At 37.6% G+C, this 14,468-nt stretch overlaps 1 protein-coding gene across 2 annotated transcripts in view; it reads left to right on the forward strand.

The window, feature by feature from the left end:
• The window catches only part of PRKD1 (protein kinase D1), a 432,388-nt gene that overhangs the window by 230,231 nt on the left and 187,689 nt on the right, over window positions 1–14,468 (forward strand). For both annotated transcript variants that reach the window (XM_043986862.1, XM_043986863.1), the window contains exon 2: window positions 2,022–2,160. In XM_043986862.1, the coding sequence (XP_043842797.1) occupies window positions 2,022–2,160 (139 nt within the window). The remainder of the gene's footprint in view (window positions 1–2,021; window positions 2,161–14,468) is intronic.

Here is a 14,468-nt window from a genome sequence, read left to right on the forward strand (position 1 = left end):
GTGACCCTGACAGATCTCTTAAGCTCTCAGATCCCTAGACATATTTGAAGACTGTAAGTGGCATCATTTGACAGTCTAATCATGGTCGCTATACCAATGAAACCACAGGTCTGGACATAAAAACAAACAAACAACTAAAAAAAACCCTACAACTGAATATTATCAGTTATAGATAATAATCTTAGAAATATCTTATACCTTTGAGAGAAGTTGTATTCTCTTAAATTGCTCTGTACTCTAGCTTTAAAAACATCTAAAACAATTCCACTTGTTTCCTTCTCCATTCCAGTTCTTAAGTACCTTAGTACCATGAAATTCTTTTATATCTAATCTTATATCCCTCAGTGCAGTTTAAGGTCATTTCCTCTTGGTCTGTATTCAGTAAAATAGAGACTTAACCTTTTTGTGTGTTATAGAATCCTTGGATAGTCCTGGTTAAGTCTATGGTCTCAAAATAATATTTTTAATACATAAAATGCATAGGATTACAAAGGAAAACAAATTATGTTTACTTCATATATGAAATATACATGTGTGTATTTAAAATTTATGGATCTCACCCCTCCAGGCTAAATTATTTCAGGCCCTTTCAGTAATAAAGTTGAGACAAGTCAACAAGCATTTAGAAAGAGCTATACACGTTCCTTGATCTGGACTAAGCTCTGGGGATACAAAAAAGGACAAAAACATTGTCCCTGCCCTCAGAGAGAGCATTTTTTTTTAAGTGAGGCAATTGGGGCTAAGTGACTTGCCCAGGGTCACACAGCTAGCAAGTGTTAAGTATCTGAGGCTGGATTTGAACTCAGGTACTCCTGACTCCAGGGCCAGTGCTCTATCCACTGCACCACCTAGCTGCCCCGAGAGCATTTTCTAATGGAATAGACAACATAAAAGCAATTACTTAAACTGGGGGTAATCTCAGAGGGGAAGTCACTTAGCCCCTGAAGGACCAGGAAGGATCAACCAGGAAAGGCCTCCTACATAATATGGGATTTGAGATGTCTCAAAAGAAGCTTGGAAGTTTAGGAAAAGAGAAGAGGGGAGAACCTTAGAGGAATGGTGGACAAAAAGTGCAAAAATCCAGAGATGGAAAATGTAGTATCATGTGTGAAGAAAAGTGAGGACATCACTGCCGTTATATTGAGTGAGTGTCTAAGGATACTGGGAAAGTTGGAAGGAGTCAAGTATACATATCATTCTGGATAGCTTGTTTACACGGTAGATAAAGTGCAAGAGATGGAGTCAAGAAGACTTGAGTTTGTATCCTGCCTGAGATACCTACCAGCTATATAACCCCAGATAGGTAACTTAAGCTCTGTGAGCTCAGTTTCCTTATCTGTAAAATTAGGTTAATATTGAGCAAAGGAATGGCATGATCAGACCTGCACTTTAGAAAAAATCATTTTGTCACCTGAATGGAGTCAGAGTAGGGAGAAGTTTGAGGCATGGAGACTAATCAAAGGCAATACTGTAATCATTTATGTGAGAGGTATTGAGGACCTGAACTAAAGATTGGAGACAAAAGGATAAATATAAAAGATGTCATGAAGGAAGAAATAAGATTTAGCAAAAGAGTAGATATGTGGAGTTAAATAAAGTACCTACAATGTGCAGAAAATTATTGGGTTCTGATTTTATTTCTTTTTTTTTTTTTTTTTTAGCTTTCATGGGATTTGTTTCCATTGTGTCCAACTCTTTCTGACCCATTTGAGTTTTTCTTGGCAGAGACTCTGGAGTGGTTTGCCATTTCCTTCTCCAGGTCACTTTACGGATGAGGAACTGAGGCAAACAGGGTTAAATGACTTGCCCAGGGTCACATAGTAAGAGGTTGAGGATTGATTAGAACTCAGGAAGATGAGTCTTTCTCATTCCAAGCCCAGTTCTCTGTGCACTATGGCACCTAGCTTCCCATAGGATACTACCTTGTATTTGGTACTCATGTCAATTTAAACTAGAATTTCTTATTTTAAAATTACATAACACATGATGATATAAAGCACTATTGTCCTTTGTGTTTACAGTTTCCTGAATGCGGTTTCTATGGAATGTATGATAAAATCCTGCTTTTTCGTCATGACCCTACCTCTGAAAACATTCTTCAACTGGTAAAGATTGCCAGTGACATTCAAGAAGGAGATCTCATTGAAGTTGTCTTATCAGGTAAAGTGGATATTTTCTCTTTGGTTATGGTCATACTTGCCAATTAGTCTGTTGGATTTTATGCTCTGAGGGTTATTGTCTAAAATCCCTGGGATTATTTATTTATTTTATTTTTAATGAATGAATGAATGAATGGGAAAAAAACTCCAAAACATTTGTTAAACACTTTTTATGTTCCACCAACTTTGTTAAGCACTGGAGATACAAATACAAAAGTGAGACTTGGTCCACATGGTTTCCAAAGACCCTACTCATTTAGAAATTCTAGTATTTGATAAGACTTTGAAGTGTGATTTCCCACTTTTAAAAAGATAAACACTATGCAAAACAGTATATTAGGGTGAATGTTAGGTTTGATTCCAAGAATAAAACTAGAGGTTCTGTCTACATAGTGGACAAAAAAAAGTAATTTATTAATTAGTTAATTAGGATTTGAAAGGGAAAAAAATACATTTGCCACATCAGAACATCAATGACAATAGGACCTGTCTGATTAAGAAAGGCGCTGGGGACCTGGATAAAACCTAGAGAATGTCATTATCAAATACCAGCTAGATATTTTGAGAACCAAGAGATCTAAATAGGGGATCAAGATGTCAATTTGCTTACCATGATCAAGAGAGAACCAAAGACCAATGAATGGGCTGGTAAGTCGATGGATTGTCACCGTCCAGAAAAAGACCAGAGAAGAGTAAATCAACAAAAGAAAGGAGTAAAGAGACCTAAGGTAGGAAAGTCATTCAACAAGCTTTTATTAGTACTTAGTATGCACCAGGCACCATGCTTAAGCACTAGGGATAAGAAGAAAGGCAAAAGAAAAAACAACAACAACAACAACAACAAAACCACTTCTGCTCTCAACTAACCAATATTTTTTTTTTTTAAGTGAGGCAATTGGGGTTAAGTGACTTGCCCAGGGTCACACAGCTAGTAAGTGTTAAGTTTCTGAGGCCGGATTTGAACCCAGGTACTCCTGACTCCAGGGCTGGTGCTCTATCCATTGTGCCACCTAGCTGCCTCTAACCAATATTTTAGTGTGCCTAAATAATAACATACAAAGTATATACAGAGCAAATGGGATGTCACCTTAGAGGGGAAGGCCCTTGTAGCTGTGAGAAGTGGGAAAGCAAAAGGTGGTATCTGAGCTGAGTCTTTTTTTTTTTTAATTTTTTTAAGTGAGGCAATTGGGGTTAAGTGACTTGCCCAGGGTCACACAGCTAGTAAGTGTTAAGTGTCTGAGGCCGGATTTGAACTCAGGTACTCCTGACTCCAGGGCTGGTGCTCTATCCACTGTACCACCTAGCTGCCCCTGAGCTGAGTCTTGAAGAAAGTTACAGATTCTAAGAGACAGAGGTGAAGATAGAAAATTTTTCTTTCAGTAGAGGACTGCCATGGAAAAAAATGCAATAAGATGGAAGATTGAATGTCTTGTTCTTGGAACAGCAATTAGGCCAGTATAGCTGCCTCATAGAATGTATGGAGGGAGTAAAGTACAAGAAGACTAGAGAAGTCAGAAATGGCCCCACTGTGAAAAGGTTTTTTTGTTTGTTTTTTTCTTTTTGTTTTATTTGCAGGGCAATGAGGGTTTAAGTGACTTGCTCAGGGTCACACAGCTAGTAATTGTCATGTTTCTGATGCTGGATTTGAACTCAGGTCCTCTTGAATCCAGGGCCAGTTCTTTATCCACTGCGCCACCTAGCTGCCCCCTGTGAAAAGGTTTTAAGTGCAAAACAAAGGACTTTTGTTCCTTCAAGAAACAGGATGGTACTTGAGATTATTGAGTGGGGGCATGGGTGGATTGGCGTTAGACCAAGGTAAATATATTTGACAGTATGAAACTCACACCTAAAACATATCTGCCATCTTTTTATACTGTATATTCATATAAGATAAGAAATGGTCATAAGATCTGGGCCTATAGATACAGAGAAAATCCTGTGTCTGTGCAAGGGAAAAGTTGTTGAGACAGCACCAGAAGTTAGGTCCTTTATAACAGTAGTGTCACTCATTTGCTGGTAACAATTCCTAAAAAGGATTTTCACCAAAAATAGAGGAATCATTTAGACAACTAGGTTTCTTTTCCCTCAACTTTTGCTTTTCCATATGACTAATGACAATTCTTTTTTATTTTATTTTATTTTTGCAGGGCAATGAGGGTTAAGTGACTTGCCCAGGGTCACACAGCTAGTAAATGTCAAGTGTCTGAGGCCGAATTTGAACTCAGGCCCTCCTGAATCCAGGGTCAGTGCTTTATCCACTGCACCACCTAGCTCCCCTTGGCAATTCTTTTTTAAAATAAAATGTCATTGCTATTTTATGTATTTAAATCAACTACATTTCCTAGTGTGTCTCTCTCTGCTCCTTCTCCCAGAGTCATCGCTTATAAGAAAGAACAAAAACAAAAGCAAAATTTCAGCAAATCTAACATATCAACAACAAAATCTAATATTATATGCCCTATAGTTGTCCATCTCTTCAAAAGAGTTGAAGCGCCTTCTGATATCTCTTCTTTGAGGCCTACTTTCATCACTATAGTATCAGCGAAAATTTTAAATTCTTTTGTTGCTGTTATTCTTATTATTTACATTTTGGTTATTCTGTGTGTTGTTGTCCTTTACTTTGAGTCAGTTCTTATAACCCTCTACTTCTCTGAATTCATTATATTTATTTTTTCTCATAACATAATATTACATTACATGCTTTTACCAAAATTTGTGTACTGTTCCCCAAAAGATGGGCATATACTTTGTTTCTATTTTTTTCACAGCTACAAAGTACACTATTATGAATATTTTGCTTTTTTTGGGGGTAGGGGTGGCACTTTCTTTTTGCCATTTGTTTGTTTTTTGTGTCTTTTTCTATTCTCTCAGTGTTGGGATTGGAGTCAGATTTTACTAGATTCAAGTTCTGGCTTTGGGTGACCTTAGGCAATCCCTTAACTTCTCTGCCTTCAGTTTTCTCATCTATGAAATGGCAAGGTTGGACTATGAGTTCTCTTCTTGATCTAAACCGCTGAGGATGTTCTGAAACTCTCCAAGGCCACTACTATTTCAATGCCAGCTTCTGACCCCACACTTTGAAGAAAGTAAATGATGGTTTGAAGGTCAGCTCTTTATATAGCCTATTTCCTTTAAGTTAATCCTTTAAATTGGGGCATGGGATCACACAGATTTTACCTACTCCAGATTCATTCTCATTCTAGGTACAATTACACAAAGGCCTGATAAAATTCACGAATAGTTTGTCCCATTTTTTTCCCTAATAGAATCTGTCTCCAAGCCTCTTAACCTGCCAGGAGTGCTCCACTTAAATGTTTGTGACATCTATTTGATCTACATGACAAGGGCTGACCCACATATGACTCATTAAACAATGCTAAAATACACTAGTTCTAGCATTTGGGCACACTTCCAAAAATCTCTTCATGTTTTTATTGGTCAACTTCTCAAATTAGAGCTATGCACCTGCTGCCTCTACTTCCCATTTCTCTATTCTCTTCTAAAACCTTGAAGTTATGGTCACCTCCAACACTCCATCGATACTACTCTTTTGAACATTACTGATGGTTTGCTTCTTGTCAAATGAAGTGACCTTTTCTCAGTCCTTATCCCATTGGATCTCTTTGTGGCATCTCAACGCTCAGCAGCAGTATTTTTATCATGGGCTTCAGAGACACTGAACTTACCTGGTTCTCGGATTGGTCTTTCAAAGATGTGTCTTTCAACTCTTGCTTCTTCCACAGAGTCTTTTTAGGCCCTAGGAGAATGAACACTAGACAGACCAAAAAGACCTTAGTTTGAGCGCCAACTCCCACTGCTTACTAGCTGCATGGCACTAGGCAAGTCTCAGTCTCTTTGAAGCTGAGATTTTGTAACTATGCTGAATAGGGTTACTACAGACTTAAAGAATCCAAAACTAACTAGACCCTTAACTGCTGCATATTGATCATGTCATTCTTCCCTGATCACTGTTTCACATTGCCTATAGTGGCTCTTCTGAATCTTTTATTTTTTCCTAAAGTCCCCTGTTCTAGGTCCCTGTTCTAACTCCATTCATCCTCTTAAGATGGTGGCTTTTCCACTGGCTTTCTTTACTGAGAAAATAGGAACTAGCTGTTGTGAGGCCCTTCTCTCCACCCATCATGGAACACCCTGACATCATTCTCCATTCTCTTTTTCATTGTAAACACTTAACAAGTATTTCAGAAACCCGTGTAAAGTGCAATACGAACATTAATTATTATGACTTTTGTAAAATTTAAAGTGGTACAAAATAATGATGGTGATGATATCAAATAACATTGATGTAGCATTTACTATGTGCCAAAAACTGTGCTAAGAACTTTATAATTATTACGTCATTTGATCCTCACAACAGCCCTGGGAGTTAGGTGCTATCATTATTCCCATTTTACAGATGAGAAAACTGAGACAAAAATCATTTAAGTGACTTTCCCAAGTCAGTAGTTAGTATCTGAGGCCTGATTTGAACTTAGGTGTTTCTGACCCCAGAAACAGTATTTTATCCATTGTACTACCTAGCTGCATCTAATATGTATTAGGTATTAATATTACTAATATAGTTTTCTTATTTAACTTTTCCTATGACTATGCCATATTATCCTCAATTAGTTATATGTTTCATGAGTATAGGGATCGAACATTTTCATTCCAAAGTTATATCAATAAACCTGCAGTATTTATTGACTGGCTCTCAAAGATCTGGCAACCATTTAATAAAAGAGGTAATTAGTGATGATAAAAACAGAAGGCATTTCTCAAAGTGTGAACCATTCTAGCTTTATTTATTCTGTTAAATTCTATTTAAATGCTATTTTCCAAGCATCAGACACTACTGTGTGACTATGAGCAAGTTGCTTAATCCTTTTTGTCTCAGTTTCCTCATCTGTAAAATAAACTGGGGAAGTAAATGGCAAACGATTCTAATATCTTTACCAAGAAAACTCTAAAATGGGGTCACAGAGAGCTGGACATGATTGAAACAAGTCAATAACAACAAGCATTGCAGTCTTGATTCTGAGAAGTAATTCCTATCTTATTAATAGAATATATTTCATTGTACCTTAAATGAAGGCAATGCAAGAAATATTTATAGTTTTTGGAGCTCCTTTGGCTTTGCAATCCATTTGTTTTTTTAAAATCCTTCTCATTCCCCTAAAGCAAACTTTGGATGATCTTATTAATGATACTGTATGAAATCTTTAGTATGAAATGTTATTGTTCTTAAGTAATTTCAATTGTGTCTGACTTTCCATGACCCCATTTGGGGTTTAGGGACCAAATTTAATATGTGGAGAGTTAATTGGGTGGCTCGTCATAATAGTGGGGTTCATAAAATAATGAGGGACTTCTAGGTCCAAAGTTACCTCTCTTCCACACTGCCTTTTTAGTTATTTCTCCCAGGCTAATAAGAAAGGAGATTAACAGCCTCTTTTCCACAAACAAATTGGGTTTTATTGATGGGAATAAAATATACAACAAAGGTGAAGTTAATAAAGCCAGGGACTAGGGAATAGGAGAAGAGAAAAATGGACAAGTTCCCTGGCTCTAGCAAAGACTGACTCAATCCCCAAACTTGCTTCCAGCACAGCTAATTCAAAGAGCTGGCCTCATTTCTATTAAATCACCACCTGGGGTCTCTAGTTTCTATGGGAGTCAGTTGTGCATTCTCTCTCCAGTCCGTTCTCAGAAGCTCACCTACCAGAAAGAGAGTTCCTCTCAGTGAGCGCATCCTTTTTCTACTTTTTCTCTCCCTCCCACAAAAGGGAAATCCTTCAAGTTTCATGGCTGAGAGTGGTCCCCTAGTGACATCAGTAGTACACTAACATGTCACTCAGGGCAGGCCAGGTGTGGCCTATATCCAATCATCCCCAAGTAGGTACTTAGTTGGTTTCTCATTCTCACCCAATTCAAACAATACTAAATCAATCAGGTGGGGCCCCTGCGCATCTGCCAAATTCCATTATTTTATCACAGGGTTTTCTTGGCAAAGATAATAGAGTGATTTGCTATTCCTTTCTCCCAGTCATTTTACAGATGAGGAAACTGAGGCAAAGAGGGTTAAGTGGCTTGCTCAGAGCCACATAGCTAGTAAATATCTATATTTTCAGTATGAAATTTTATTACTAATATGTTTATAAGATTTTTATTTCCAAATTCATTTTCTGGTATTATTTGACCAGAAAAGAGCAACTGGTTTCATTTAACATTACTTGTGCTCGAGCATTTTCTTATAGGGTTATAATAGCAATATCTACCTGTCAGCAGATCCAGAAAGATTCACTTTCAGTAATGGCAAGTGCTCTTTCTCTTCAGTGAGAATCAGGAGCTCTTATCTCTTATTTAATTCCCTTGAGGGATTTGACGTTTCTTCAATCTATTTACTTACTAGTTGGAAAAATGGGATTTCAGGGGCTAACCTGGCCCTTCCAGGCTGATTTTCTATTTTTGTTTTTACTTTACTTTTCAAAAGTTAAAAAAAAGATAGAAGCATGGTGAGGGAGACATTCAGAAAGCCAGGAAAGAATTGCTCATTCACTTTATGGATTGGATTTATGGAAAAGTCAAAATGTACATAACACTTTTTGCTGTTTTTACTATTGAAAGGTTTATATTTTATTTGAGCATTAAAGCTTTAATATTTAAAAGGAATACTATTGCTTCTGCTTTGGAGTGAATGGTAAATAAAAATTAAAGCTGCCCCTTCCACTAGGAGGGAGCCCAAGATACTATGTAACACAGAGTAGCAAAAATGGGGAGGGGGCAGCAAGGTGGTACAGTGGATAGAGTGCTGGGCCTGGAGTCAGGAAGCCTCATCTTTCTGAGTTCAAATCTTAACTCAGACACTTACTAGCTATGTGACCCTGAGCAAGTCACTTAACCCTGTCTGCCTATTTCCTCATCTGTAAAATGAGCTGGAGAAGGAAATAGCAAACCACTTTAGTATCTCTGCCAAGAAAACCCCAAATGGGGTCAAGAAGAGTCAGATGTGACTGAAACAACAGGGCAACAAAAATATGGAGTTAACCAGAGATTCAGATAAGGTTGGGGTTGGGATTTCAGATGCTTTGTATACATACATCACAGCCTCACCATTGTTAGCTGGTAGTGAGGTAGATAGAGTGCTTTCCCTGTAGTCAGGAAGTTCTAAGTTCAAATCCAGCCTCAGATACTTACTGTCAGTGTCATGTTGTCATTTAGACTCTGTTTGCTTTAGTTTCCTCATCAGTAAAATGGAAATAATAAATAGCACCTACCTTGCAGGACTGTTAAAAGGCTAAGATAGATAACACTTGTAAAACACATAGCACTCAAATCCGGCCTCAGACGCTTGACACTTACTAGCTATGTGACCCTGGGCAAGTCACTTAACCCCAATTGCCTCACCCCCCCCCCAAAAAAAAAACAACCAACCAACAAGCAAAAAATAACAGCACAGTGCTTGGCACATAGTTAAGTGCTGTATAAATATTTATTTCCTCTCTTTCCCTCCCCAGATATTGGGAGAAATTGAGATGGTAGAAAAAGAAAACATATCAATAAAAAGTCATTACTCTTTCTAATAATTTTTGTATCTTTCTTAGTGTCTAGCCCAGTATCTTGCACGTAAGACCACTGTTATCATAGATTTAGAGTTGAAATGGAATATAGAGATTATTTAATCCAACCTTTTCATATTCCAAATGTGGGAGGCCCAGTAAGGAAAATAATTTGTGAAATAATACACAACTGAGGGGTGCAGCTAGGTAGCACAGTAGATAAAGCAATGGCCCTGGATTCAGGAGGATCTGAGTTCAAATTCAGCCTCAGACACTTGATGCTTACTAACTGTGTGACCTTGGGCAAGTCACTTAACCCTCATTGCTCTGCCTCCCCAAAGAAGTAGTACACAACTAGTAAATTGCAGAGCCCAGACTCAAACCTTAGCTTTTAGCTCTCTTGCTCCAAAACTACTATTTTTCCACTCCCCCTACTATCTTGTAGGAGTGATGGTTGTGGTGGTGGTGGAGGTAGTGATAGGAGAAAGAGGAGTGCTGGCAGCATTTATATATGGTGCCTTCCTATGTGCCAGGCACTATGCTAAGTGCTTTACAAATATTACCTCATTTGTTCCTTGCAACTACCCAGGAAGTTAGTGCTATTTGTATTGCATTTTAGAATTAAGGAAACTATGGCAAACACAGGTAAAGTCACTTGCCCAGTGTCACAAAGCTAGTCTAATAGTTAATATTTATATAGTGCTTACTACATGCCAGGCACAGTGCTAAGTGCTTTACAAATATGATTTCATTTGATCCTTGAAAAAACCCTGGGAGGTAGGTACTATTTCTAGACCTATTTTACAGATGAAGAAACTGAGGCAAACAGCGGTTAAGTGATTTGCCCTGGGGCCACACGGCCAGTAAGTGTCTGAGGCTAGATTTTTATTTTATTGTATTTTTTATTTTTAAAAATTTATTTATATTTTTATGAGGCTAGATTTGAATGCAAGTCTTCCTGCTTCCCATTTCAGTGTGCTATCTACTGTCTCTCACTGTGGCTTAGTAAATGCTTGGATGGATGGATGGATGGATGATTGATTGAATGAACAAATGAACAGGTAACCCATGACAAATTAGAAAAGAAAAAATATTTTATATTCATGTTGGATAACTAAGTGATACAGTAGATGAAGTGTCAAACTTGAAGTGAGAAAGGCACAGTGGATAAAGCATCGGCCCTGGATTCAGGAGTACCTGAGTTTAAATCCGGCCTCAGACACTTGACACTTACTAGCTGTGTGACCCTGGGCAAGTCACTTAACCCCCATTGCCCCACAGAAAAAAAAAAAAGATTGAATTCTTCTTCAGATATTTTCTAGGTATATGACCTTGGCCATCATTTAGCTTCTTTCATTTTCCTCATTTGCAGAAGGTGGATGATAATAGCACCTACCTCACAGAGTTGTTGTGAGGATCTTAAGGCAGTATTTGTGAAGCACTTGACAAACCTTAAAATGCTATAGAAACTTTAGCTATTATTATTCATAAGTGGCTATTTTTATAGTGTTCCTGAAAGGCTTTAACAAATTGTTGAGTGCTCTCTGCCACAAATGTAATATTTGTAGCTAAACCAGGTTGCTCTTTATCCATCAACAGCATTCTCCCCTTCTGTGAGCCACATAAGTGGTGAATGTCCTAGGAATCTCTTCTTAGATGATGTGACTGCCCACAAGGAAGGATAACTGTCTTGAAATAATCTCATTTCTCTCCAGCTTCTTAACATCACATGCTAACCAACATAACAGGTAAATGGCAGAATTCCCACAAGCATTCTCTCTTAGTCTGCCATCATTACCCTGTCAGAATCAGACAATCTTGAGGCAGAAGAGACATCAGAGGCCAGCCATCTCAATCCAAACCAGAACAAGAATCACCACTACAGGCTAGCTGATGACCAGTATACAGCCTTTGCTTGAGGACTTCCAATGAGAAAGAATCCATTATTTCCCAAGGCAGTCCATTCCACTTTTGGATAGTTTTAATGATTAGGAAGAACATCCTTATAGCCCCTTCTAAGTTTTCCCCTTCATACATTCCCAATGAGAATGTCTGATCACTGTTGTCTGCTAGCCCTTCAAATAATCGAAAACAGCCGCTATGCCAGTAAGCGTCCCTTCTCCAGGATAAACATCCCAAGTTCCTTCAAATTATCCTTCTATGACATGACTCTGAGCTCCTGGACACTCTATGTTATCAATGTATTTTCTAAAAGGTGTCAGCAAGAACTGAACATGATTTCTAGATGTGGTTAGAATGAAGGAAAGATACAAAACTCTTGGTTCTCATATCTTGGATCCTGCCTTTTTGAATGCAGCCTGAGATAAAGTTAACTTTTTTTGACTACTGTATCACACTGATAGGGCAGCTGAGGACACAGTGTATAGAGAACTGGGTTTGGAATCAGGAAGACATCTTCATCAGTTCAAATCTGGCCTCAGACATTTACAAGCTGTTTGACCCTGGGCAAGTCATTTAATCCTGTTTGCCTCAGCTCCTCATCTGTAAAATCAGCTGGAGAAGGAAATAGCAAACCATGTCGGTATCTCTGCCACAAAAACACCAAATAGGGTCACAGAGAGTCAGAATGAAAACAACTAAACAGCACTTATAACAATAAATCACATAGATATGTCATCTTGAGCTTGTGACATTGATTTTTGAACCCAAGTACAAGACTATTTATATTCATCCCCATAAGATTTCTCTTAGATTTGGCCCAGTTTCTTGGCCTCTCCTATCTTTCTGGATCCTGGCTCTGTCATCTTGCTTGTTAGCCATTCTAATAGTTTTTTTGTCATCCGCACATTTTATAAGCATGCCTTTTTTACCAAAGTACCAGATATAAATGTTACAAAGCTCAGGGTCAGGTATATATCCCTGGAGCATTACACTGGAGACCTCTTTAAAATTTCCATCCAACCATTAGTAACTATTCTTTGGGTCTTGCCATTTCTACAAACCAGTTCTCAATCCAGCCAATTATACTAACATTCAGGTCACATTTCTGCATTTTCCTCTTGAAAATAACAATGAGAATTTTTGTCAGAAGTCTTCTAAAATTCAGATAAATTATTTCTATTAACATCCTTCTCTCTTTAATTAACCCTATAAAAGTAACTTTAGTGACCATATTAAAAATGTGAAATAATATTAGTCTGGCATAAGGTGTTCTTAATGAAGCCATTATTTTCTCTTTTTTATTTCAACTTCCTTTTCTAAATTCTCAAAAGCCATCTAAGTACATCCCTAACTACCCAGAAATTTTGCCCCCCAAATCAAAGTCAAACTCACTGGCCTATAGTTTAAAATTATTGTCTTCTTGTTTTAAAAATCTAAAAAAATATTTGTCATTCTCCAGTCCTACAGTACCTCTACTATTCTCTTCTGTCTTGTGAAGATCAATTATAATAGCTCAGGAATAGCATCTACAAATTCGTTTGATACTAAGATAGAGTTCCTCTCAGCTTGATGACTCAAAGTCATCCCGGGCAGTAAGGTTCTGTTTTGTTGCTTCTCAGTAGAAAAGAACTCTGCATTTGGAGTCACAGGGCATGGTTTTGTTCCTGTAATCTCCCTCTAATTACCTGTGTGACCCCAGAAAAGTAATTTAACTTCTCTGTCCTCAGTTTACATTTGTAAAATAAGAGGGTTGGCCTAGCTGACTTCTGAGTTCCCTTTAAGCTCTAAACCTTTGAGAATATTTACCTTGGGTTTTATGTCCCTATTAGCCATTTGTCGTTCTAGCCTTTCCTTTCCAAATAACATTCTCTTTGGCAGGGAAAACAGAAGCAAAATAATGGCTGATCAGCCTGTTTCTCTTTTCCTGGATAAGTGATCCAAGTAAATGTGCTTCATCCATAGGAACGGGAATATATAACAGAACCATGTCAAAAGGGCAACCATTTAAAACGTATGTAGACCAGCCTAATCCTCTTGCACACTCAGGGTGAAAAGTAAGCTGTTCAAATGTGAATCAGTTTTGGAAGAAAGGGGAGATAGGAGTATCAAATACTATTATTCTCTGGATAATTTCTGAGTAGTAGAGTGGTTTCTATGGAGTCATAGTATCATCAGAAATTCCACAAAATATGTTCCTTTTCAGGTATAATGATTTGCTCCAACAATAAAGAAAGAACAATTTCTGAAACTTGGCATTCTAAAGTTGTCTAATAATACTTATCCTGTCCATATTCCTGGTACTGTTCACTTTTGATCTTTGAGGATGAATTTGTCTGCCTAGCTTCTTGATCAGTTTCTAGCAGACTGGAATTTCTAGTGACCTTTTCAAAGAAATCAACAGGGTCACTTTTCAATTGCACTTTGCTAGTATTAAGAGAGGGGGGGCGGGGAAGAAGGAGGAGGAGGAGGAAGAGGAGGGGAGGGGAGAAGAGAAAAGGAAAAAAGAAGAAAAAAAGTAGAAAAGAAATATATCTGAATTTCTCAGTATTACTTCCCTCATTAAACCATCAACTTGTTATCAAAATCCTCATACATATTTTCAGTCAGGTAGGAAATACATAGTGCCTGTCTTCAATGTGCTTATCATGAAAATTTAAAGCTTAATTGCAGTTTCCCTGCTATAAGGAACTATCAAACATCATACAACATTTTACTGAAAATAAAATCATATACTTGCATTCCCTAAAGTTAGAACATGAAGATGTATTTTCCATTACTAAAATTCAGTGTCTAATATGTTGTCAAGAAAACAGATATACTAACAATTTTATAGGAAAGTTCATAGTAT

Source organism: Dromiciops gliroides, chromosome 2 (assembly GCF_019393635.1).
Source record: "Dromiciops gliroides isolate mDroGli1 chromosome 2, mDroGli1.pri, whole genome shotgun sequence".
NCBI lineage: Eukaryota > Metazoa > Chordata > Mammalia > Microbiotheria > Microbiotheriidae > Dromiciops > Dromiciops gliroides.